Raw genomic sequence first — 27,619 nt, forward strand, 5'->3', positions numbered from 1 at the left:
ATAATTAACTATACCATTTTAATAAACTTCCTAAAAAATAAAATGTTTAAAAAATCAGAATTTGATTCGAACAATTCTTAGCCAAATATTACTTATCTTGTCATGCGATTTGAGATCATCATATCTCTTTTTTAGAATAAGATGACTATGAAAAAAAAAATCAAAAGCACTAAGTAATTAATGCATGAGTCCTAGTTATAGAAAAAGCATACAACGTGGCAAAAAATGAAATGTGAGCAGCAGTGTAGCTAAAAACAGAAAACGTGCTGTAGTGAGTTTTATTTCATTTCAGCATGACTGACTAGTCCTTGACCCATTTTCATCAACTCAGAGTAAGTCTCTCTTTTTAAACTTCATAGCATGGCTGCAGCATAGCATTTCTACTGCATGAGCTTCCCTCTTCTTCCTCCATTATTCTCCCTCTTCTTTTGTTGCAGACGAAGTGGTGAACACCACTTCTAACTGATACTCACACACACAACTGCGAGGTCTCAAGTTTTGTTACTAAAATGCCTCCTTCACAACAAACACAACGTTATTGTGAGGAAGAAGAAATTGTTGGTGGAGATTTTAAGTGGGGGAACAAAAGAGGAATTGGTGTGAAAAACAAACATACACAGTTTTATGATTCTTTTGTTTATGATGGTGTTGAGTATTTTCTGTATGATTCTGTTTATTTTTACCACACCGATCATGTTGAAACTTCCATTGGTAAGCTTGTCAAGATGTACGAGACTAGTCGTGCAAAGATGATAAGAGTTGTTTGGTTTTTTCGTCCTTCTGAAATTCGTAATTTTCATAGAGGTTATAAGCCTTGTTGGAATGAGCTGTTCTTGGCTTCTGGGAAGGGAAAGGGTCTTTTTAACATCAATCTGCTGGTAATTTTAATTCATTTTTATCTATTTGTATCACTGACACTTTTGATTGAAGACAATACGTGTCAGTGTCTGGCCTGACACGCCACTAACAATGTGATTACATTCTATAATTTCATTTTCTCAAATTAGTATTGGCATCGGTGTCTGTGTATGTGTTGGTGTTTCATATTCGATTTATTGCATCAATTTTCATGATATTAAAATATTGTATGCATGACTGCATGTGATCCTGTAGCATTGTTAAAATAGGGTCTCTTTGGATTGACTCATTTGAGCTTATCTTCTGACATAAGCATTTGTGAGAACTTCTGAAAACAAGTAAACAACTTACCACATGTTCATAATGGTATGTGAATAAGTTGTTTTCAACTTATTTTCACAACCTCTCCAAGATAACTTATGAAACAACTTATAGCTGATACGAGAGCAATATGACTTTATTTTATCTTTTGTTATGGAAATAGCTTGCAATAAGAACTTACATATGATAAGAGTTTATCTTGTAGTTGCAAAGTAAGTTGTTTATCCAGCCAGACATAGCCTTAGTTGAATTTGGTGTCTGAATGTTGCTGGTGAAAATGAAAATAGACTGAATGCATATAATGAGAGAGATATATCTTTGGATGCCATCTACATTATAGACTGAATGCATATAATGAAAATAAGAGTTTATGCTTTAGTTGCAAAATAAGTTGTTCATCCAAACCTAGCCTTAGTTGAATGTGGGGTTTGAATGTTTGTGGTGAAAATGAAAATAGACGGAATGCATATAATGTTTGTGGTGAATACTAGTTTAACTTGGTATGTTGAAAATGGTTCTTGTGCAACCTTTTGGCATTAACTGAAATTGTTATTCCACAAAATGATTTGGTTAGTCATAATGTAATTATATTCATCATTAAAAGCTATTTTTATGACATGGTGAACTGAACATCAGCTCAACAATTTGTATTCTTGGTAGCTAATAAAGTAAGGATTATGAGGATACCGAGATTGAGAGAGGCGTACGAATAAAAGCAGGTGTATTTGCCTGCATTCTGAAGATACTAGACTCCCTTTTGAAGATTGTGATGATTACAAAATCTGGTTTTTTTCCTTTTATAAATCATGTACTATGTTATCTTATTGAAGATATACATAAGTTCTTTTTGGAATTCATTTAGATTGTTGGATTAGCATGTTTAGTAAATTGGCGTAAATTGAGTTTTAGCTAACAAATTTTGAATATCTTCCTTTGTGAAATTCAGACATTATCATTCTGAATCGTAGCTTTGTAGTGTGTAAAATTTGATATAGCTGAAAAGTGAGTTTGTCATTTCACACAAAGTTAGATTGATGGTGCTATTTCGTCCATTCAAAATCTATTTTCAGGAATCGATTCTTGGAAAATGCAATGTTGTTTGCACCTCAGAGGATAGGAGAAATCCCAAACCATCTGAAACAGAGTTAAAGAGAGCAGATTTCCTTTTCAAATGTACTTTTGATGTTGATAGGTGTGTAATCGATGATAAGTTTCCTGATAAGATTGATGGAGCTGAAGGTAAGTTATCCATCTCTTGTATATCTTTGTCTTCTATCTTCATTGATTAAATTGGACACACCACATATAGTAACTATTTGAACTGTTCATACTGTACATTTGCTTGATTTTTTAAAATATGGAAGTATGTCGTTGCTATTAAATATCATTCCTGATTACATTAGTTCATTGTCTTGGTGTTCTGCAGTGGAGCTGTTCTTTAATAAGAAGGGGGCTAAAAAGACCGGCAATAATCTACATCTTGAGACAAATAAAATGCCTCAGCAGATAAAAAAGACAAAGATAAAGATGAAAACTTATGAGAATATTAAAGATGAGGTTAAGACTAAGACTGCTCCTTCTGATATCTTGCGTTGTAAAGTTGAAGATAAAGATGAATTGAGAACTTCTGAAAATGTCTCGCTAAAGATAAAGATGACAACTTCTGGGAATTTAAAAGATGAAGTTAAAGATGAGGTTAAGACTAAGAGTAAGACTGCTCCTTCTGATATCATGCGTTGGAATGGTGAAAATAAAGATAAAGATGAATTGAGAACTTCTGAGAATGTCTCGCCAATGAAATTATTAGATTCTTATCCATTTAAAAAGATGAAGATCGTAGAAGAGAAGTCAACCATTGGTCATAGCAGCAACTCCCAAATGAAAGATGAATTTGATGAGAAGGAAGAATTTAGACATGATGAAAGTGTCAAACCAACCAGGAAAGTTACTGAGGTGACTGAAAGGCCTAATGCTGTAAGTTTCTAAAAATCATAATGGTAATCATAGTTTTGATTTCTTTCTTTTTCTGACTGTTTTTACTGCTTTCTTGAAAAAATAATCCAAGTTTAGGAGCTAAACTTCCATTTGTCCAAATTTTGAGACCAATCATAGACTTTATTGAGATAGGTAAACAAAGGACCGCCCTGAGAACCTTACATGAGATGCAGCATACAACTATCCATTGTACTGTGCTCTCCAAGTGTGCTTGTTTCCCTTCTTCCTTACCATGACAAGATTAAAACAAATAAGAAAATTTTATGAAAATAAAATCTTATTAATTTTTATTTTTGAACAAATCAAAAAAAATCTTATTAATAGAGGTTCCATTGATAAGGTGAATGAATCGGATACATTATAGTTTATCTGCTTGTTTTGATGTGCTTAGACGTTCAACAGAGCAAATATTTTTAACATATGAAAGTTTAATCATCATTATATGTTCATGATTACAAAATGTCCTTTCTTCACTTGATAGTTGGCACCAATGATTTAACTTTACAACATGAATTTTGAAGCAAGATAAAAAGATTGGGAATGTTGGTGGTAACAAAAACAAAATTCACAATTATAACTTGTAAATGTGGTTTTGTGTGTGTGTGTGTGTGTGACTCCAGTCACTGCTCTAATCCTTTGCTGACCCCCATATTTATTGTTGCAGGAGAAAAGAAAGTGGTTTAAGAAAATGGTTAGTTTTTATTTCTTTACCTCTATTAAGGATTCTTTGTTCAGGTTTTGAGCAACAGCTTGATTTACTAGTAAATAGTTTATTTTTGTTTGCTACTTAGAATGTCTGGTATATTAACCTTTATGAGAAATTGGTTTTCCACGTGAAACGATTGAATCACACTTTTATTTAGTAATTAGTTATTCAATTAAATTCTTAATAAGATACTTTTAATTTTAAGCGGTTTGTCTACATCCTTGTGGTATTGATTGTAAATTTACCAAGTTATATAGAGGAATAAACTCAGTTGTAAATATCACCAAATGACAATTGCATGCAACCACTTTACAATCTTTTTGGCTTGTATGCCATGAATGAATATGACCTAGGATAGTTTAAAATCTTTCTGGCTTGTATGCCATGAATGAATATGACCTAGGTTTGTTTAAAATTAGCCCAGTTAACCCTATTTGGATTTCAAAAATCAGTAAGGAATTCTGTGTCTGTACTGCAAATAAAAAAGAGTATTGCATAATAAAACAGAATGAAGTTTCATGTTCAATGAATATTAATTGTACAGATTTCTATTCTTATCCGTGCTTCCAATCATATTTTCTCATAGTAGAATGTTTGTATATGTATAATAATTTTCTTTGTAGCCTTGGGAAGAAAGACTACAGACAGCTCAAGAGTTGGGTACCCTGGTTTTACTGAGTAATCTGGATCCATCCTACACGTCGTTTGAAGTTGAGGTATCTAGGATCCAACTTTTCCTCCCATTCTAATATAGTTTTGGAAGTACCTTTGATGCAATAGAGTTTGAAAAATGTTGTGTGGGATTGTGTCGTGTGGATTCATAATCGTGTAACTGAAACATAAATGGATATGATGGATGTACCCATCTGTTGAGAGATGAATTACTTCACCCTAGTACTCTCTCCACTCTTTATTATGTTTGTTCGTTTAATATATTTACCCCTATAATTATTAATGTAATAAGAGAGAAAATGTATTTATGTTTTTCAATGGTAGATTAAATAGTGACATTTTTGTAATGAAATCTTTAAAGCATTTGGAATTTTGTAAAAGGGACAAAAAAAGCAGTAAAAAGGAGTCTTATTAACAGAGACGGAGGGAGTCAGGAGTTTGGGTTCAGATTTTAATTTAATGTTGTCTCCATGTCTAATTGTTTTGTTTCTTATTTACTTTTCTTCACTTGTTGAGGACCTTGTTTGGCATGCACTCAAAGAAAAGGTTGAGGCAAGAATGATAGAATTGAGCCCGACGTCCAATACATACTATGGTACTTACAGATTCATTTTTATTAACAGCAAACTATTTATTGTTTCATTTTTATTGCTGGTCTTTCATTGTTATGATGGAAAACATGAAATTCACCGCTAATGGTGATTTTCTGTTGTTAGATCATCAATTGATTTTGTTTGCTCATCCACCTACAGGTAGAGCATTGGCTATTTTCAGATCAAAAGATGCAGGTGCAAACGCAATATCTGAGTTGAACAGGAGATGCCTTATTCTTGAAGACGGGAGGTATTTCATTTATCGCTTTCTTTTTCTCTTCTGCTTTGTTATTCTGTTCCGCTCCAGAACTTGAATAACATCCAACACACCTCGTACCTCCTGAAAATATTATAAAGTAGAAAACCTACAAATATGGACACTATGTCCCAATTTGCTGTGGTATAGTTAAGCAACTATGAAAGGTGCAGCATATGCTTATGGGTTGTATTGTACTCGAAAGTTCGTTCAACTTATTGATTGTAGAGACTAGATGTTAGAATAGAAAATCCGACTTGAAAGAATGTAGATAAATGAATGCACAAGAACAAAATGATTGGTTGTCAACTGTACACGTCTCTGACGACACATGGGCTATAGTAGTTTTTTTTAATGCAATTCTTAGACTAGAGTAAAAAGATTTGTTTTGGGTTTCTAATAGTAGGAAGGATCGAGTGCTGGCTCGTAGGATCTTACGATTCTACGTGCCACGGCACCTCCACCGTGCTTCGACTTCATTCCAGTTCGTTTTTGCTCTGTTTTCCTCTGTTTCTTCTGTTTTTCGCTGTTTTTCCCCGTTTCCTCTGTTTTCTCTATTTTTTTGCTTGTTGCCTCTGTTTTTCCTCTATTTCCTCTGTTTTTTTGCTTGGTTCCCTTATTTTTGCTCTATATTCTATGTTTATATTATACCTCTCAACTCTATCAATAATAACCTACCTATCCTACTTACGAACCGTGTTACGTTCCTTCACCGGCCGACCGATCCTATGTACGATCTCGATCCTGACTACATCAGGGCAAGTATGAGCCATACTCAACACTAGAGATTCAAACCAATGTTAAGCTGTCATCCTAGAGCCTTGAGCCTTGAGCTTGTAAGCTGAATGGCTTTAATAACTATTAGTGTCCTAATCGTGGTTTCCAGGTCAGAGAACAGTAAATGATAAGTTTGTAGATGCAAACCACATAATATTTTCTAATTCAGATTTGAAGTCATCATAGAAGAATGGTTGAGTAACTTCAGTTTATATTTCTTCACAATTTGGTTAACAAAATAAATAACAGAAACAAATATTTTGCACCAAGTGTGGAGCCTTGAAACATTTTATGGTTGATGATAGGGGAAGTGCTGAATAATGCAAACCGTATGCATTCTTCCTTTAGCATGTAGTCATGCACCATCTGCTATTGCAATGGAAAGAAATGAAACATCTGTGATTATTAGATAGCTCTAATTTTTTTGATGCAATTTAAGCATTGCGTGATTGTTCTGTATATAATGTTTGTAAGTTTCCTGCAGGGTTGTCACTGCCAGGATGGGAACTGTGAGTGATCCAGTCAAGCAAAGCACATTCATTGGCCATCTGTCGATCAGTAGAGCTGTGCTTCACAAGCAAAGAGAGATGGTAGTTTAACTCAACTTGCTGATCAATTAGTTTTACCGCATACTAGTAAATATGATTTACAGTGCCTTCTTTACGTGTTATAGAGAAATGCTGTATCGACATCACATTGTTCACAGCCCAATAATATTGAATACGCAATGGCTATTGAATGGACACACCAATATGATAAGTCTGAAGCATGTTGGAAGGCCTTATGTGAGGTGCATCATTTTTTTTTTGCCAATGATCCTCTTCAATCTTGTTGGTCAAACTTCTTTTTGACTTGTCTTGATGGTAATCTATTTTCTTTACAGAAACAAATGAAGGAGATAGATGATGTGAAGAGTAAACTTAGAACAGACAGCATAATTTTTGAAGCCTCGTAGCTAACTCATTCTTGATGAAAGATAACTATGAATTTACAATATATACTTCTCTCCAATTGCAATCTAACAGAATGCTGTGAATTTTGGCGGAGAAACATGATTTAGTTGTGGTTCCGTAGATACAACGAAACCACTCGTGTTTCAGCTGTTTGTCCATTTTGTTCAATGTTAGTTCATTTCGGACCAAAAAAGAAAAATGTTAGTACGTTGTATTCTGAACAACTTATTTGCATATTAATATTGCAATATTTTCATGCCAATTATTGAAATGATTCTTCTCTAATAATTTGGTGTCCTTAGTTGGGTAAATAAAAAATGAGAAAGAGAATAAAAAGAATATAAATTGGCATGTTTTTCCTCCCTAGTTTTACAAGCTTCATGGTATTTCCCAAGCATAATGTTTGTTCAGAGATAATGTTTTTACTGCATGTGGTGAGATCCATTTGAATTTTATCCAATAAAAAAGTAAGTGTTAAAAAGTGTTTTTAGCATTTCTCCTAAACAATTAAGTGATTCCATTTCTTAAATGAAATGCCCAATAGAATATGCAGATCAAGCTAGCATGAAAAAGGGGGTGGTTTTACTTTTATCTCATATCCCTGCATCTCTACCTTTACCCCAACAATTAGCCTAAACTTTCCAAATACCGTTAGCTTTAACAAATAAAACAGACCTTAGGTTTATCCATCAAATACTTGTGGGAACCATACTCTAATAATAAATAGGTTTAATTACTGGTCCCTTAAATAATTATGAAATTTTAATTTGGACCTCTTATTAATTTTCGTCCCATTTTAGTCCTTTAATTTATCTCCGCCCATCATTTAAATCTATTATGTTAACTTTTGTTAAAAAATGTTAACATTCATCTTCCTCCTACATCAACTTCATTCTCAAACCCAGAAAATTCATCATCTTCATAATCAAACCCAGCAAAATTAATAAACTTCATCACAAAACTCAAAAAAAAAAAAAAAAAAACTCAAAAAAAAACCCAATATATTATCTTCATCATCATCCAAAATTAACTCAAGTATAAACCCAAAACTTAAACTCATAAATCTTCAAACAACAAATAACACAAAATTGAATTAACCGCAGAAACCTTCAAGTCTCTTAAAAAAAATTGCAGAAACCTTCAAAAGATATGAAGGTGATGATGAACACAATGAGTTAGCACAATTCATCTTTGTTTCAATAGTTCCCTCATTCGTAATATCAACAACCAATCAAAGTTAGCTCGATGCATAAGATTTATTCTCTTCAATTCTAAACTCAAATCCAAATTCACAAGGATACCAATAGCTTCACAATCAACAACATGTGAAGTAAAATGACCTAACAAAGAACAAACCAAACCAACCCCACCATTTTTCAACACTATTTTCCAGCACAAACATGAGCAACAACAAGTTTTCTAAGATCTTTAAGAGCTTTGCCTCTACTTTGACCCTTTACCTTCTTGAGTGTCTCCAATGATTCCAAAACTTAGATCCCGATCAAAGTGTGTGTGGTGGTGGTTGGATGGCGTGGTGGTTGCGACAGAGGCGATGATAGTGGTGGCGAGATGAAAGGAGTGGAGGAGGGAGGAGACGAAGTGTTCGTTGGATTTGAGACGACGTGGTGGTGGTGAGATGAGACAACGTGGAGGTGACGAAGTGTTGGAACGGAGGATAGAAGATCGTCATCACCGTTGTGAAAGAGAGAGAATACGGCGGTGGTGAACGGAGCACGGTGGTGGTGATTGTCTAACGACGATGATGGTGGTTGTGACAGAATACGACGGCGATGACAGTGATGAGGTGAAAGAGAGTGGATGCGATGGTGTTGGTGAGTGAAAGAGAAGGGAGCTGTAGTGAGAGGTTGGGATTGTTGTGGTGAGAAGAGAGACGAGGGAGAAGATAAGTGAGGGTTGTGGGAAAGAGTGTTGCTTTTTTTTTTTTAGTTTTTTTTTATGAAATTTATTAATTTTTCTAGGTTTAGTTACGATGATGATGAATTTTTTGAGTTTGAGGATGAAGTTGATGTAGGATGAAGATGAATGTTAATATTTTTTAACAAAAATTAACATAATGAATTTAGATGATAGACGGAGGTAAATTAAAGGACCAAAAAAGGGTGAAAATTAATAAGAGGACCAAATCAAAATTTCATAATTATTTAAGGGACAATTTGTATAATTAAGCATAATAAATAAGCTTAAACGTTCCTATGATCTCCTATTTTTTCAAATATATGATTTTAGTCCCTCAATGTTTAAATTCGAAAAGACAATCTCCCAATTTTTTAATATTTTTTACCATTGAATTTGAAGCTTATTTTCACTGATGTGTTAGTTAAAATAATGAACAGACAAGTCACTTGATAATGTGACAATGATTATTTGTTGAGAAGTATGATTTCTTTAGGGTTTTTAAATTTTCTTCATTTTAAGTTTTTATTTTTTATTTTTTTGATACAAAAGAGGGCGAACCCAAGAAGAAGGGAAAAAAAACTAGACTAAATGGATATTCCTAAGCATACAAGCCCCTGAAACATCATCAAATAGGAGCTTTTGAAGTTCACTAGGAGGAGTCTCCAAAACAAACAAATTCAAATGATCCTTAGTAATGCTGATGTTAGCAAGCCAATCAAAACTTTTATTTCCTTCACACGAAGTATGGTTGATTTGCACATGCCATCTCATCTTCAGAAGCTATTGGATATGTTGGTTGGACTAAAATAGGGATATTCCCGTTGAAATGAAAATTGTCAGAAATCATGTCAATCAAAATCTTTGAGCCGCTCTCCACTTTTAGATGAGAAAAACGCTCTCTCCAAGCCATGTCCAATCTCAAATACAACGCCCACATCTCAGCTTGTAAGTTATCACACGCACCAATCTTCTTAGTGTAGTCTTTAATCCATCTACCTTCTGAGTCACGAAAGAGATTCGCACATCCAGCAATCCCTCACCCATCCTTGTACACGCCATCACTATTCAGCTTGATCCAACCTTCGTGCCACTTCTTCCATCCTATGTAGATAGTTTCCTTCAACTTATGACCACTATGAAGATGTTCTAAGTTACAGTCCTCAATATCTTTGACGAAACGCTTAATCATTAAATTTGGGTTGTTTGGCCTCTGAAAATTAGCTTCAAAGATAGTTTTGTTGCTTCACTTCCATAGATGCCAGCAAGTTGCCATGAAGGTGGTATGCCAATTGGAGCTGCTCGTTCCAACCCCTTTTCTATTGAGGTTATTGAAAATTCAATCCCTGCAATCAAAAGAAAATAAATTATTTATAAAATCAGAAGGAACAATATGAAACCATACTTGGGTTGCGTGAATGCAGTCATGAATCACGTGAATGACATAGACAATTGAACCATCAATACTTTCTTACATAGCTTAGAAGCCCTCTAGAAGGGCTCAGACGCCCTCCAGAAGGGCTATTGAGGTCCAGGCGCGTCCTCCTTAGGATGCCCCTTCTTTAGCTTCTAGAAACCGTCGAAAATACATAAATACCCCTGTTGCTTGGGAGCCAAGCAACCGAAACCCAAGTCCATAGCCGGCTATAAATACTACTCTCGAGATCATTCACATCCAATAATCAATTCTAAAACCCTAGAATACGATGCTTAATCCTAGAATCTCTTATTGTACTTTTTGCAAGTACAGTTGTGGGAAAAGGTAAAACTAACCTAGACCACATCTCAAAACCCTAATTTTGTGAATCGTAATCGAACATCACTATTCGGAAACAGCCACTGTTTCACTGCGATATCCAACCAAACTGATCACGGTAGGCGTGAGGTCGTCCACTCATCGCCTTCTTTCACCACCATAGTTTTCACCACGCCTCCTTTCAACCATCATGAGATCGTTCCTGCATGGTTGTTTGGTCTGGTCGTTCAGAAAAAGCTCAAACAAAAGCTTCGATCAAAACGTGTCTCAGGTTATATGCACGAGTCCATCGTATCGTTTCTTCAATTAACCCTTTATATGCATATGAGGAAGACTATAATTGAAGGTTCTCAAAAACTGTTGCTTATTATTTTTAAATTAGAAGTGGCATGATATCGGTAAAACTAGAAGCTGCTAATTTTGGAAATTATAATAACATGTGATGGCTGAGATCACTCTTGAAGATACTAATCGTTTGAGAATCAAGACAAAATTGTTTACTAGATGTCCATGGAAGACTATACTTATAAGATTTTATAACTTCATAACTTTATCGTTTCGACGATTTAGTAGACGTGCACAAAAAAATATTCCAAGGAATTAATTATTCCAAGGAACTTTTTTTCAACTGCACTACTCCATTTTCATTCCCAACAAAAAAGGATGGGAATAAGTAATTCCCAACGGTTAACTCTCTCTCTTTTTTAAAAGGTCATTTATAACCTTTAAATAACCGCAAGTCCACTATACATATTAACCAATAAATGTGCCACATATGTCTTATATGATAAGGGTGTTTTGATAATTATATAATTTCTTTAAATAAGTATTCCCAAAAAAATAAATTATCAACCAAAAATTGTTAAACATTCCTTAGAATAAAATTGACGTGTGATATTCCAAGAAAAATCCAATCCTGGGTATAATTTTTTTGTAACCTTTAACAAACGCCCCCTAATTTAAAGATTTGTCTATCCCTCCTCCCATCACATGATTTTGGAGCACGGTTGTTATATGCGTCGAATGGATAATCCTTTTATATTATTATACGGTCTGAGATATTCTTAGCATATGGTTATTGAGTCTCAAGTTCATGTAGTATTGCACTTGAAATGTTTATTACTACTATTTATATATAAGAAGTTGCTTCCTGTTACAGCAAGTTTTGTTTTTTGTTTATTCAAATACTCAAGTTGTATAACTATCCAAGTCATTAACTCTTTTTTGCTTGATGTGGTCGATTAATGATGATCATCCCGGGGATTTCAAGCGTGAGCAGTACCCATCTCTGGTGATACCTCTGGAATCAGAGAAATTGACGAAACAAGATCTGACGAAGACTTCAACAAAGCGGCGTAAGGATTGATTTGATGAGCAGGTTTTTTTTTTTTTTTTTTTCCTTTATTAATTCATAGCAATTTACATTGCTGGTTATCTTTTAAGATATACAAGATAGGGGCCAATCCCGCATTTTTCATCACTTCGCCTTGTCCCAAGACTCGTGCTTGGGGGACTGAAAACCGTCATAATATTCCTAAAGGCTTAGAAGCCCTCTAGAAGGGCTTAGACGCCCTCCAGAAGGGCTATTGAGGTCCAGGTGCGTCCTCCTTAGGACGCCGCCTTCCGTAGCTTCCAGAAACCGCCTAAAATACGTAAATACGCCTGTTGCTTGGGAGCCAAGCAACCGAAACCCAAGCCCATAGCAGACTATAAATACTACTCTTGAGATTATTCTCAAAGCATACAATATTCAGTTCTAAAACCCTAGAATATGATTCTTAACCCTAGAATCCCCTATTGTACTTTTTGCAAGTACAACAATAATGTATTACAAAAAAAAATGACATAGACAATAAAAAAAGTTTGATCTAAATGTGCATTGTCGGTACAAGTTGACAACTCGTTCATTATTCAACTTAGCAAGTGAAATTAAACTCTTAATTTGTGGATGAGAGAAATTTATGAAATCTTATTTTGAAAGCTATATTTTCAACGGGATTCTAATCATTGTGTTAGCGGTTGTGGTATGAAGGAAACGGCTGAACATTTTTTGAGTTGTAATTAATTTGACAATATGTGATATCTTATTCAGAATTGGATTGTTATCTCATCGGTTGATCTGCTTCATTTATCAGATCACTTTCTTTAGTTTGTCAGATGAGTGGATCTTCAAAAGCTTTACGGCCTTTTTTTTTCGTTTTCGTGAGTTCGAGTGATTTGAAAGAAATAAATAATAGAATTTTTAATCATGGGAAGAACAACAATTGCTAGATAAAATTAAGTTTCTTTCTTTTAGTGGTTTAATTTTCAATGTAAACATCGACAATTGTGTATTACTTGTTATTCTTATGAAATAACATCTAAAAAAAATTATCCCCTCTTTCTCGTGACTCATTTGTAAAAAATGTTATCCTAAAATGAATGATTTATTTCAATTTTTAATACAATATTTTAATTATATTTTTCTAATTGTATCATTTAATCTAATTAATATTTTTTTTCATCACTTGAACAATGGTACTTTGGTAAATATATTTCTCTCTTTCATTTTTACTTTTTTTTTGTTAAACAATACTCTGGTGGCTATAAATTCTCTTTTTAAGATGAATAAACGAGAAATTCAGAGATCAAACTCTAGCACAAGCATATTAAAATCATATTGTCTCTATTATTTGAGTTATACTAACGAAAACTTTATACGTATTTTTTAATGTGTAAAATGGTCAAATAAAGCATTCATCGTGAGAAAGAGAGAGTATAAGCTAATGAAGAAGTTTTTTTACAAAACATATCTCATTTGATAAACCAAAGTTTATAATAGCTTATGGGCATTAGCATACAACAATTTTTTTCTTTAAACAGATCAGTTATTATAGGACAACCAAATATATTTGATCCATTTTTAAAATCTGAAACTCATTTCTTTCAAAAAATAAAAAAATTAAGAATATGAGTGTTTAAAAGATGTTAATGTCCATAACACTCATCTTACTTATTTAAACTAATATCTCAATCAATAAATGCATATGATCAATCCAATTATATGAATCATACCGGTATTAGGCCAAAATCATTAATAAATGAGCCTTCAATCTACCAATTAATGCATATGATCAATTCAACCACGGGAATCAGCCACCTAACTAGGCCAAAATCATTTGTGGACGAATTGTCTAATATAAATCTTTTAACAGAAATGCTTAAATGCACGACAGGCTTTGTCGTGTGACTTGCACGACTTTGTATTTCATTTATTGCTATTTAATATATTTTTATTTATTTTAATTAAAACTTAATTATAAAAAAGGGAGTGAAGCCACGTATTGGTCGTGTGGTTTCGTGGGCAGGAAATTGTCGTGTCCTTTAGCACTGCTCATCTTTTAAAAATGGTATAGTGGAGAGCCTTGTCATATAGTAGTAGTTTTTTTTGTGATGGTCGATGTTTGAATCCCACACTTTAGATATATTATGCAGTGTCCTTATCAACTGAGTTAAGCTTAAGATAACATATAATTTTACTAAAGGTGAATTTGTTTTTGTACATATAAAAAGTGAATTTTATAATAATAAAGTAATTTTTTTTAAGAATTGTAAGGTTCCAAGCCATTAGGATTTTTTTTTTAAGAAAAGCCATTAGGAACATGTTTTAGAGAGATATGAACTGAACATTAAAAATAAATTTAGGGATTATGATAATTGTATTGCATAGGAGAGTTTAGACTATCTTAACAACAATTTCAACAAAAAAATAATCTTAATAACATCTTTTTTGTTAATCCTAACGGTTAGAATTCACTTTTAAAAGCGAATACGTGGGATGTTCGAACAACCCCTACATATAATAATGTATTGTACTTGACAACTGAGTTATACTCACGAGAATATCTTATCAACTTTTTATTGACAAGCGAAATTTATTTCTTAAGCAGTCGTACGCCTTGAAGTAAATTATTTGAGTCAAACATAAAACAATTTACAACAAAAATTAGAATAAAAAAGACACAAAAAATTCCTTCAAAAACAATATTCAAGATAACACATTTTTCTAATGTTAAGTACCAAATCACATACTACAACTTTATTGCCTTAACTCGATAAAACATTCAACTATTAAACCAAAGGTCCAAAAGAACATAGCTTCATATAACTCAAGAGGAGTGACTAAGAGGAGAGTCGTGATGTAAAGGATGAACTTGAGCATGGGTTGCATGGAGGTGAAATGAGGATTTAGGAGTGTGAGTTGATAAATGGTGGTGAAGGTGGTGTTTGGAGGGTGTGGGTCCAGGGACTGCGTCACCTGGAGAATCTGAAATAGGAGGCTTATAATCATCTAAGTGAAACTCATGTTGATCTTGAGAAAATATTGTTATAGAGTTCAATAAGATAAGGATTACTATTGTTAGAGCTTTTACCATTGTTGAATAGACTTGTCGTTGTTGTTGTGTCTACAAGCTTATTTAATTTATAGATGAAAGGGTAAAGGCAATTTAATTAGTTTTGCAACGGTATTTAGAATTTGTATAATAATGTGTGATTCGGCAAAATTGCAAATATATCGACTGTTTTTTTTATTAAATAGTTTAGCGGTTAGAATATCACGTTTTTTAAGTGTGAATAATTGCAGAGTTGTCTTTCCTAAAAAAAATAAGGTGTGGAATTATGGATTTGAATTTGCATGCTTGCAAACGGATGCTTATCAACCGAGCTATGCTAATAGAATATGTTGACTATTTATTTTTATTTTTAGGGTCCTGTTAACCGGTGCCCCCAAGGCACTGGTTAAGCATACCATAAAAGGGAATTATTACCATAAAAGAAAATTGTTTTTGACTTTATTATAAATTAATTACACAATTTCAATGCATTAACTACTATATAATTTCCTTTTTCATATCCTTAACAAGTACTTCGGAGGCACCAGTTAGCATTTCCCTTATTTTTATTAGGGGAAGAAATTGATACTATTTCATTAGATAATAAGTCATTAATACATATGATTGTACATCAATAAACAATTTGAGCTAGAGTTCAATGGAACTGCATATGCTTATTTATAAGTGATCACATTTGTTTGTCTTTGGCTAAACTCAACCACAAAATTGTGATCACATTTGCTTGTCTTCGGCTAAACTCAACCACAAAATTGTGAAAAGAATTGTTAAACCAAACTCAGAATGGTGAATACTTCCACCATTGAAAGTGTCTTCTTGTTTTTGTTTTGTAGTAGTCGGGGTTTGAACTCCGGACCTTGCATATATTATGAATTATTCCTACAAACTAAACTAAGATCACGATGACACCATTGATTGAAAGTGACTAACACTCTTTAAAATCAAATAAGAAGTCCATACCATCAAAATCTAATTTAGCTACCCACTTTAGCGCATGTGAATATTTTTTTGAGTAGTGATATTTGAACAACTCTTTTGATACAACTTTTGGGACAACCTTGTTGTGTTCTTTTCTTATTGGTCAAAATCAATATAGAGAGAGAGAGAGAGAGAGAGAGAGAGAGAGAGAGAAAGGAAGAGAGAGAATAAGAAAATAATGTGAGTATGAGAGAGAAGGTTGTACGAAAGTTGTACAAGAATGGTTGTACAAATATCATTTCTCTATTTTTTTATAAGCTTGAAAATATATTTAGATGAGTGAATTCTATCATAGATGATGCTTAAGAGCTTTATATATCCCTTTCTCTGTGGGTTACATTTTAATGAGATCAGAAAATGCTTACATTTAGCCATTCCTTATTTATTAGACGAAAAAACGGTTATTAAGTGCAACTCTAAAGTCATATAAACGTTGCATTTTCACAAAAGCCGTGGAGATTTTTTTCTTATAAATATTTATGAGAAGAATGTTGGAACAAAATATGTTTAACAATAATAAGGTATTAAAAAGTCTTAATTGATCTGTCGGTCTCTTAACTTATTTTTTTTATTCAATTTGATCTCATAAGTCTTAACTTTCTCAAACACGTCCTTTAACTTATTTCTTTTATTTAATTTGATTCAATTTTGATAATTTTAATCCCATATAAAAAAAGACCGTTTGATTACGGAGGTCTATCAGATTTTACGACACCTAGTTTATTTACTTTCTTCTTCTTCCCTCATCTTCATCTACATTCATCCTTCATCAATATTCATCAACAAAATCCATGAAAAAACCATACCCATAATCACTCACTCACCGTCACCAAAGCACATTCCAACAACAACTTTAACATTCAACATTGTTCAAACAAAAACCATTTCTAATCCAATCTCAATCCAAACCTCTATTTCCAACAACAACATCAACAATTTCTTCATGGTCAATAATAACTGCAACATCAACAACCTTCATCAATATAAATCCAGAAAAACCCAGAAAATAAACAATGAATAAAAAACGATGAATTCAACGAATTTAGGTTTTGCAATTCAACGAATCTGGGTTTTGGAATTCAACGAATTTTGAAAAACTGATTAAACGATGATTTTTGCATTTTGAATCTGGGTTTTGCAATTTCGAATTTCAGATTGCAAAAACGATGAGTTTCTATTTGAGTTCTTGTTGTAAATTTCGAATCTGAGTTCTTGTTTGTGAATTTCAGATTGCAAAACGATGAATCTGGGTTTTACAATTTCGAATCTTGTCTGAAAGTGATGAATTCCTAAATCTATCTTCTTCCTTCTTCAAATTCGGATACTAAGAGGGAAAAATTCAATTGAGGTTGTTGTTGATGTTTCTAGGTTGAGTTTTGTTGTATTTGGAATGTTTAAGGTCTGTGGGTGGTTTGAGAAAATTGAAATAGACAGAGGAGGAAGAGGAGTATGAACCATAAAGGTTGGGATTTGATTTTACTCATGTTTATGAATTCATGTTGTAGTTAAGAATGGTGTCTCTAAATAAGAAACTAGAGCGTGTCTCTAAAGGTACCATGATGGTTGATCCGACACCGGCGCATGATGAAGTTGTGTATGAGGAGGGTTTTGTTGGATATAATCGGATGGAGGAGGATAGAATGTTTTATCAGCCGCAGGACGAGGCATAGGATAAGGAGGTGGCAGGTGATGAGGAGGTGCCAGAGGATGTTGTAGCGGGTTATCTTGAGGTAGAGAATGTTATTCATGAGGGTGAGCCTGAGCCTGAGACTCAGCGACGACGTCGTCATATTCCACCGATACCGGCATATCCTGTTGGAGAGCCTCCCTATCCTGGAGGACCTAAGACCACGTCACTGTTTTCCGACTACGCGAGGCACGTGGCGAACCCTCTTTGGGTGAACCATCATAATGTAAGTGTTTAAATTGTTTAAAATTCTTTAAATGCTTTAAAGTGATTATTTAAAAGAATGTAGCGTAAATGTTTTAATTATTTAAAAGAATTTAGCAGAAGTGTTTTAATTATTTAATATTATGTAGCGTAAATGTTTTAATTATATAAAAGAATGTAGTGTTACTGTTTTAATTATATAATATTATGTAGCGTAAGTGTTTTAATTATATAATATCATGTAGCGTAAATGTTTTAATTATTTAAAAGAATGTAGCGTTAGAGTTTTAATTATTTAAAAGAATGTAGCGTAAGTGTTTTAATTATATAATATTATTTAGCGTAAGTGTTTTAATTATTTAAAAGAATGTAGTGTTAGTGTTTTAATTATTTAAAAGAATGTAGCGTAAGTATTTTAATTATATAATATTATGAAGCGTAAGTGTTTTAATTATTTAAAAGAATGTAGCGTAAGTGTTTTAATTATTTAATATTATGTAGCATAAGTGTTTTAATTATGTAAAATAGTGACAGTGTCTTAATTAATTTGAATTTCAGATGTGGCATGATCAGACGGGTTACAAGTGTATAAATGCAGGGAAAAAGATGAAAGAGCTTGGTAAGCCGGAGGCGGGTTTGAGGGGTTTTGGGAGCCTGTGGAGGGGTCTGGCCTACATGATTTGGTAAACACGAGATATTCTAGTGTCACCCATGCCATGATACGTGCTATGTGCGAGAGATGGCACATGGAGACCAGTAGTTTTCATCTACCTGTAGGGGAGATGACGATCACTTTGGACGATGTGCATAATCTCCTACACATTCCTATTCACGGCCGCATGCTAGACCACGACGAGGAAATGGGTCAGGAGCGTGCACTTGATTTGATGACCAGGTTGTTAGGCGTGTCAAATGTTGATGTTAGGGCTGAGATTAGGAGTGAGTCTGCTGATCGTATCAGTTATGCCACACTGAAGCGGGTTTATGAAGACCACCTGACAGAGGCTAGACGGCTGGAGGACCCACAGACGATGGAGGAGCTGCAGGAGGATGGTGTGGTGTGTGAGGAGTTTCCTTCTATATCTCGTCGGTTGTGCGTTGTTCACTAACAAAACGAACAGACACATCGACTTGATATATCTTGATTGTATGACGGACTTGCAGGCGATTGGGAAGTGGTCAGGGGAGGGATGGCCCTAGCTTACATGTACGACTATCTAGATGATTATGTTATTTTGAGTAACAGAACGATGGCTGGGAGTACCACTCTTTTTATGGTAATAATTTAATATTTATCTTCATTTCTTTATGAATTTATTTTATAATTTTTATTATCATGTTAGATTATTTTTTCCTAAGTTAGACTACATTTATTTAGGATTTTATTTAAATATTTATGTGAAGCTTTTATAATGTATTTTATTTATTTGTTGCAGGGATGAATTTTGGAGCATTTACCAGGTCCGTACCCAAGGAAGAAAAACAAGAGCTGGAAGCCGGAGAGACCATGTGCTGGGAGATGGCTTACTAGCAGAGGGCATACTGATGTGCACCATTACCGCTTACTACTTGATCGCTTAGTGGTGGATGACGTCAGGTTTTTTACTTATGGTGATCACAGAGAGATACGCCATTCTCAGCTTATTGTCACTTACTCGGGATGGCTAGTGTGCGGGAAGGAGAGGGTGTACCGTCATTTACCTGAGCGGGTAAAGAGGCAGCTTTTCTATGTACAGGATGTTCCTAGACATCCGTCATCTGTCGCGCATATGCCTACGCATTTGTTGACCACCGTGCTGCAAAACGATCAGGCGTGGTTCTTCACTGCTTGGGGAGATGCGTGTGAGAGACCATGGCATCATGCGCCTGGCTACATGGCTTGGTATGCCAAAGTCTCTCACCCTCGTATTCTCCCACCTGATGAAGGATCTCCTCCCAGGCCGACGAACGTGGAGCAGATCATAGAGGAGGAGCATGCCAGAGAGATGCCTGACACACTAACGATCATCCGAGATGTGGAGTGTAACACCCCGTTTTCCCAACATAAAAATTTCATTTAAATAATCAGAGTAATCATCAGCAACGAAATGTTACACTTCTTTTCTTAAAATCATAAATGGAATAATTAACTAATTATCCTTGAAAATTCAACCAACATAATGATTAATACTTCGCAGCGGAATTTATTCATCATGTAAAACATTCTTTGGCACGAAGGCCTCATTATAAATATCTCATAAAAATCCAATCTAAAAACATAGTTATAAACTTCATAAAGTAATACGTAAGGAATAGAAAATAGCAACAAAGTCCCATCTCATTACGTATCAGAGCACCTAAAGACACACGTGAGAGATAGTCCACTCACGACAGCAATCTAACAGCAGCTTAAACTCAATCACCTGCAAGTTACTCATACGAAGAGCAACATTTCCATGCAGAAGGGGTGAGATTTCACAAACAATAATATTAAGCATATAATTCATCAATTATATTTAACAACATAAAGAGATCATAATTTCATCATAGATAATCATATAACACTTCATTAACAACTTCATGTAAAGGGAACAACTCAACAACTTGACAACTTGACTATGCAACTTAATCTTCTAATGCATATGGTACCAATCCAGGGCATCAAACCCTCAACGTAATTGAGCATTAATATACTCCCAGGGCATCAAGCCCTCAACTTAATTGAGCAAAGGCTTCAGGGCATCAAGCCCCCAACATGAATGAGTATGCATGGACTCAACAACTTACATCTTAGAAACATCGACATCTTATATAACTCCAATAATTTGGAACAACTTCTTACATCATAGACCGACTCATGCAGCTTAGTTAATAAACAACAGCAACATAGGCAGTGCATAAACATCTCAGGATATAACAATATCAAATAATAATCAACAATACTTAAACATCTTATCTAATCCACATAATGCATATACAAATATATCACCTTTCTATCAACATTAAATCATGTAATAACAAATTCACAGAACATCAGTAATATTATATTCAACCTCCATTCCTACCCCAAGGATCAACTCATAACATCTCCTACGACAAAGATCGCAAAACCCTAAACAAGGCAGTCTGTCTTACAAGAGCTCGCGAGGCGAGTGTCATTACTCGCTATGGCGAGTTCAGGAAAATTGGTTGTTCGCCTTGGCGAGTAGGCTACTCGCCTTGGCGAACTCAAAATGGGTGCTCTCGGGAACTTGACATTTTTCACTCCCAAATCCCATTTTTAACTTCCCAGAGTTCAATTTCAATCTAAAATCTTACCTAGTCATTCTTAAACATGTTCAGGCACTCGAAATCATCTAAAGTTCGATTAAAGGAGTTAATTCTCAAAATCAGGTTGACACACTTATCAACTCGCCATGGCGAGTGATCTGCTCGCTATGGCGAGATGCAAGGTGCAACTTGCGAGGCGAAAGGAATTGCTCGCGAGGCGAGCGATGAAGATCATCCCTCGCGAGGCGAGGATTATCACTCGCGAGGGCGAGCGATGAATTCAGGCTCGGGCAGAATGTAGTTTTCTACAAAAATTCACCTAATCACATGGTTCAAAGCTTAAAACTGATTCTAAACATCACCCTATGGATTATCTAAGGTCTGTATACACTTTCTACATCAATTCAGCAATTCTACATCATCTATCCATCAATTCACACTCTTAACCCTAATTTTCCAATTCTCAAAACTAAACCTACAACTTGTTAAATTTAATCATCAGAATTACAGACTTAAGAGAATTGAATGTTAGTCTCACCCTTACCTTAACAAATCGAAATCGCAGCTTTCTCTAGGTTTCTCCCTTCTCTTAACTTTTCTCCCTTTTCTCCAAAACTGAACGTACGTGAAAACTATTCTGACTTAGGTTTTTCTCCTATTTATCTCTTCCCATCTACTTTATCTTATTTCCTCTTTTTTCCACAAAACTCTCTAAAATCTCAAAACAACCCCTCATCTCAATATTTATTTTATTTTCAAATCTTATTCTATTAAATAATAACATAAGCCACTTAGTAAATCACATAATCTTATAAATATATTCTAGACTCATTAAAATAATCAAATAAATCAAATAATTCAAAGAGGGCGTTACATGGTGCATATAGCTGACGATATTGTGGCCAGGCAATCCGAGATGACTAAAGAGGAGATTGTCCAGGAGGTGATGTGGATAGCCAGTACTGGTTGCCCTGCCCTTACGTATCAGATTACCCGGCGACGCAGGGGGCCGAGGCATGCTAGTCAGCAGGGTTGATTATGATTAGGCTTTTTATATGTACTTTTTGACTTGATCATGGTGATGTATAATTATGACATGTTCCATACATTTTTTTATTTCTATGACATTTTTCGACATACATTTTATATTATTTCTTGCGTTTTAATTTTATCTGTGAAATATTATTTTTTACGTTTTATATTCTTTACTTTAATTTGCAATTGGATGCAAAAAGAGGACAAATTTCCTGGAAAAACCAGTGCAGTCTGCACTGGTCTTGTTTACTGGTGTGAACATCAGTTAACTGCCGCTGGTGCCAGCGGTTGTTAACTGCTGGCGTATCTTGGAGCGGTTGTTAATTGCCGCTATGGGCAATTGAGTAATTTACTTGTGTCAATAGAAAGTTTTCATTGTCAGAAAAGCAATAGCATGTTAAATGGGCCGGTTCAACGGATTGAGCCCGTTTTGCCACCCCTAATATTTTTTTTATTATATCTTTAAAATATTATATTAATTTATAGTGATTTTCAATATTATCATAACTTTTATAAAATTATTTATCAAACAACTTTCAAATTAAGAATTTATTGAAGTTTTTTTTTAAAAACGAAATCACTGAACCAATTCCTAATAATGACAGGTTTATAAACATATTTTTAGTTTTTAAAAAAGTTGGGTCAAACTGTACCTAAATCATAGAATATTCACACTGTTACCATGTTTACTAACACACTTTTTCTTTATGTTAATGAAAATCTAATTTTAATATAAACATTTCATCAATAGTATTATAAATCATGTAAACGACCGATTTTGTTTCAAATCAACACTGAATAATTCACATATGAACACTAGTTTTGAGAACGGTGAATCCATACCAACTTTAACAATAAACATCAACATAAACACTTTTAAACCAAAATTGATGAGAGTATCATAATGATTCAGATATTTTATGATTTAGAAAAACTTATTATTATCATACAACTTAAAGGACCGCAAATGATATTTAACTAAATAAGTAAAAAAAAAAAAAAACAGTATTTTTTTTTAGCATTAATGTAATTTGAGTTGAGTTGTTAGTTTTAAATTTGTGTTAGAATTTCCTTTTTTTTAAGGGGTGTTAAAATCTCATTTATAATAGAATATTCATGTATGATTTGTTGAATCTGAAATAATTGTAAGTAATATGGTACATCAATATTCATTATTAATGTAATTAAGACAAAATAATTTACATGATACCGCAGTATATTATGCCAAGAGCACTGCTAGCATCAGTCGCTTCCTCAGTTGCTTTTCAACACTTTCCCGTACAAATCACCACGTCACCTTATTTTTCAACGCCTTTACTTGTTACCGGATGAATAGGTTGAGTTGCTAACTGCTTCAATTGCATTTATTTTTTTTATTTTATTTCACTACTCTTTTTTGTTTTTTTCCGTTGAAGAATTCAACACCACTTTTCACCTCATATAAAGACAAAAAAATCATTTTAATTCTTTCCCACCTTAACGAGGAAAAATCTGAAACACCTAGCTACCATTTTATTTTCTCCACACTCATAATCAGTACCCAAAAAAAATTAAAACCAACCACTTTTTAGTGGTCCACGTGATACACAGTCTAATACTGTTAAAATAAGATTTAACAGGGTACTCTATTCTTGTTAAAAAAAAAACAGGGTACTCAATCATAAACACACACCTTCTGTCATATATTACATGCATATAACAGTATACCTCACGAACAAAAATTGGAGCCACTCTAGTAGATTTTGATTGACCATCATCTGCTACAGCAGAATTAAAAAATCCAACAAGAGTTCAAAGGATGATAAATATGCTTTCCATTTTATTTTAACGAGATAAATATGCACAGCCAAAATAGTCATAAATCATAATAGGATAACAAATGTAATATAGGATCCAATCCTTTAACACAACAAAACTATAAAGTTAAACCAATGAAAACATCTTTTAGTCTAAAATGAAACATAAACAAGCTTATATAAACTTAGGAGAGTACTGTTGAGTAAAACTAAAAATTTAAAATAAATATCTTAAAGATTCTTCAACTCCTTGAACTCTATTGTTTTGCCTGACAGATGAACAGAAAATGGGAGATAATTAACAGGGTACTCAATGTGCAGCCACTTAATATGAAATCTATAAAGTCACCTACATAATATGAACTTTTATACCATTGATATTGATGCAGCGACAACTTCATCAGTGACAAATATTGCTTCTTTTTCAACGATTGCAGCCTTCATTTCACATAATCACAGAACAAAAATCACAACAATCAGAAATCATGTTAAATAATAATATGTTAAGAAGTTTGATAAAATAATAAATTCCAACCTTTTTCACGCTACCAGTAGATTTTCTCTTTCGACCTCTTTCAATGCCGCTCTTTATTCTTTTTCGGTGCCCCTTTTGTTTTTGAATCTTGAGGATCAAGTAGTTTCTTGTCAAGCAAAGTGCTCTTCCTGCTATTTTCTTGGCTATTTTTTAAGGATCGGTTAAGGAATGCACATTGTTTCAAGGCCTCTTCCAGTGCATGACATGCAAAGTTATAACTCTCATTAGTTAATGATCCTTCCTCCAACAATTGAGAGGCCTTTGGATACAAACGATCATATCTCTCTTTCTTCGAACAAATATCTTCATTAACTTTTCTTTTATGATGCCGACTTCTGATATCCTTTGTCCATCTTTTCAATATGTAGTGTGATGGGACAGCAAAGATACCACTATATTGGAGGGCCATCAATGAATGTCTACAAAGATACCCATTATACTCAAACAAACAACATATGCAAGAAATTTTCTCTTTCGATGCATCCCACTCTACAACAAATTCTTCCCTATTTCCAAAGTCGAATATTGTAAAAGAGGTGAGCTGACTATCTTCATTCCTTTTCTTAAGATGACATCCAGATAATCCCATAATTTCAACTTGGAACTTTTTGAATACTTCATGCGTATAAATCATTGACATTTGCTTCTCAAAAGGTGATGGAGTTTTAAGAACTGGTTGTTTATGCCATGTATTAAAATCAGCATGCATTTCTGCTTCTTCCCTATCTTGCAAAGCAACTTCATATTTTTCAACAAATTCTTTCAATGTAGTTTTCTTGCCTACATATTTGTCAAAAAAAGAGTTGATGCTCTCTGATCTTTGAGTTGTTGACATGCCACCGAAAAAGGTATCTTTCATGTAAACAGGAACCCAATGTTTACGTTCTTCATATAAAGACTGAATCCACCCATCCTCTGAGTTTGATAGTTGAAATTTCTCTACCATTTCTGCCCAATTAACTTCAAACTGTTGTATTGACAGAGACTTGTATATGCATGCATCAAAATATCCCATGAAATCTTCATTATTTCTTATTACATGACCAAGCTTCTCAGGCACCTTTCTAAGTATATGCCAAAGACAAAAACGATGTTGGGTATTTGGAAATACCTCTTCAATAGCCACTTTCATTGCTCTGTCTTGGTCAGTTATCATTGCATTTGGAGGTTTCCCACCCATTGCCTTAAGCCATGTTTTCATCAACCATTTGAAACTCTCAGAGGTCTCATTTGCTAGTAATGCACAACCGAGTAATCTTGACTGAAAGTGATTATTCACACCAATGAATGGAGCAAATGGCATTTTATATTTGTTTGTGATATATGTAGTATCAAAGGAAATCACATCTCCAAACACTTTATAATCATCTCTACCCTTTCCATCCACCCAAAATACATTTTTTACACGACCATCATCATCCAAATCAAATGCATAAAAGAATCTTGAATTTTCTTCTTGCATACGCATAAAATACTACAGCATTGCCTTTGCATCTCCTGATTCTAAATTCAAACGACGGTCCTTATCTAAATAATTTCTAACATCTTTCTCCAAGCAACCAACTTTCTCATATCTTCCGTGTTGTTTGGCCATTGTGGCAAAGATTTTGCTTGTTCTCACTCCAACATGTTGCAAAGTTTCAATACAATTCTGTTGAGCTTTATTGATTGTTCTATGGCATGGAAAATAATGTGCATATGTTGGAAAAAGTTCATGATTGTGATCTTTGATGAAGCCATGGACCACCCATTTTCCATCACATCTTCTTTTAATATGTAAGCCAGCCTCACATTCCACCTTCAAACAAGGACGTGGATTTTGTGCGGTCGACTCTCGTTTTTTCCCATATCTTGTGCAAGCATATTTCACATCAATAAATTGTCTAGAAATTTTTGAACGGCGACTGCTTTTAATGGATACACCAAATCCGACACATTTAGCATATCGAACATAGAAAGAATAAGCATCTTCCTGTGACTCAAATTCCATTCCAAGAGAAGGTTGTTCAAAATTGTTAGCATCTAAATCACCAACATATGAATCACTATTGACGGTCTCATTTATAACATGCTCTTCGTTTTCATCAATGGGTTCCATTAATTCCTAATATATGTATAAAAATAGTTACAACTAATTATCAATACATGTTGAACAAACATAAAAAACTCAATAAAATATTTTCAAAGACAAAGTGATAGTACCAAATTCATGTTTTTTAATACAGGGGAATCACATGCATTGACAAAGAGGAGAGCAAAAACGTACCTTAAAAAGTGAAATACTCTTACTCTTTTGTTGGAATTGTGAGAGAAAAACACCAAGAAGTGACAGAGTGGTGGTGCTTATCCTTTGGGGACTTTCTGCATGAAACAGTGGCAGAATGGCAGAGCTTCTGATAGTTGAAACAACGATGTGTGAGATAAGGAAAGAGATATTCTTAGGCGCGGGAAAATGCCTTGTTGTTTGGGATATCCATTAAAAAAAAAAAAACAATTAAATGTGTTGATTTTGGTGAACCGGTAACCAAGTCAAAAGTTAAAAGAATAGTATGACGTGGACCACTAAAAGAGGGAGTGCTTAACGAGAGTGTCAAAGCGCCTGATGCTAGCATTACTCATTATGCCAAAATCATTAATAAATGAGCGTTCAATCAACTAGGCCAAAATGACTGTCGACGAATATCAATTGAACACAATATTTTTTTGAAAGGATCAATTGTAAATCAATCTCGATATATTATTACTTACAATATATTTTTATGAGTGAAGAAGTAGTTTTGAGTTAAGAATATCGTCGAGATACTAATTATTGTATTTCAGAAAGCTTTTAGACCGTGTTTAACAACATTTAGCGATGAACAAAATCTCTTCCATAAGCAATCGTACGTTATACAAGATAAATTACTTGAAGACAATAATTAGTCATTCACAAAATTAGAATTA

At 34.0% G+C, this 27,619-nt stretch overlaps 3 protein-coding genes and 1 long non-coding RNA gene across 4 annotated transcripts; 1 reads left to right on the forward strand and 3 right to left on the reverse strand.

The window, feature by feature from the left end:
* The first annotated feature begins 251 nt into the window (after positions 1-251).
* Positions 252-7,402, forward strand: LOC11443740 (protein ANTI-SILENCING 1). The gene is made up of 10 exons (XM_039830610.1): positions 252-878; positions 2,250-2,418; positions 2,606-3,153; positions 3,839-3,865; positions 4,504-4,596; positions 5,069-5,147; positions 5,305-5,395; positions 6,663-6,768; positions 6,852-6,968; positions 7,062-7,402. Exons 1-10 carry the CDS (start codon positions 510-512, stop codon positions 7,131-7,133), a joined length of 1,671 nt encoding a protein of 556 aa, XP_039686544.1. The 5' UTR covers positions 252-509; the 3' UTR covers positions 7,134-7,402.
* A 713-nt stretch (positions 7,403-8,115) lies between these two features.
* Positions 8,116-9,092, reverse strand: LOC120578218 (uncharacterized). The gene is made up of 2 exons (XR_005644154.1): positions 8,270-9,092; positions 8,116-8,238 (listed from the first exon to the last, which is right to left on the reverse strand). It is a non-coding gene; the product is annotated as an uncharacterized lncRNA (long non-coding RNA).
* A 15,624-nt stretch (positions 9,093-24,716) lies between these two features.
* LOC112419409 (protein FAR-RED IMPAIRED RESPONSE 1-like) lies at positions 24,717-26,138 on the reverse strand. The gene has a single exon (XM_024777057.1). The coding sequence runs from the start codon at positions 26,136-26,138 to the stop codon at positions 24,717-24,719; it is 1,422 nt and encodes a 473-aa protein (XP_024632825.1).
* LOC120578069 (protein FAR-RED IMPAIRED RESPONSE 1-like) lies at positions 25,780-27,284 on the reverse strand. Its single transcript, XM_039830144.1, has 2 exons — positions 26,943-27,284; positions 25,780-26,780 (listed from the first exon to the last, which is right to left on the reverse strand). Exon 2 carries the CDS (start codon positions 26,772-26,774, stop codon positions 26,151-26,153), a length of 624 nt encoding a protein of 207 aa, XP_039686078.1. The 5' UTR covers positions 26,775-26,780; positions 26,943-27,284; the 3' UTR covers positions 25,780-26,150.
* Between the last annotated feature and the right edge of the window lie 335 nt (positions 27,285-27,619).

The sequence above is a fragment of the Medicago truncatula genome, chromosome 2 (assembly GCF_003473485.1).
Source record: "Medicago truncatula cultivar Jemalong A17 chromosome 2, MtrunA17r5.0-ANR, whole genome shotgun sequence".
Taxonomy (NCBI): Eukaryota; Viridiplantae; Streptophyta; class Magnoliopsida; order Fabales; family Fabaceae; genus Medicago; species Medicago truncatula.

Coding starts and splice junctions, on each gene's coding strand:
- LOC11443740 (XM_039830610.1), top strand. CDS start 510: ATGCCTCCTTCACAACAAACACAACGTTATTGTGAGGAAGAAGAAATT. Junction 3,154..3,838: donor TGACTGAAAGGCCTAATGCT/GTAAGTTTCTAA, acceptor TTATTGTTGCAG/GAGAAAAGAAAGTGGTTTAA. Junction 3,866..4,503: donor GAAAGTGGTTTAAGAAAATG/GTTAGTTTTTAT, acceptor TTTTCTTTGTAG/CCTTGGGAAGAAAGACTACA.
- LOC112419409 (XM_024777057.1), bottom strand. CDS start 26,138: ATGCAAGAAGAAAATTCAAGATTCTTTTATGCATTTGATTTGGATGAT.
- LOC120578069 (XM_039830144.1), bottom strand. CDS start 26,774: ATGGAACCCATTGATGAAAACGAAGAGCATGTTATAAATGAGACCGTC.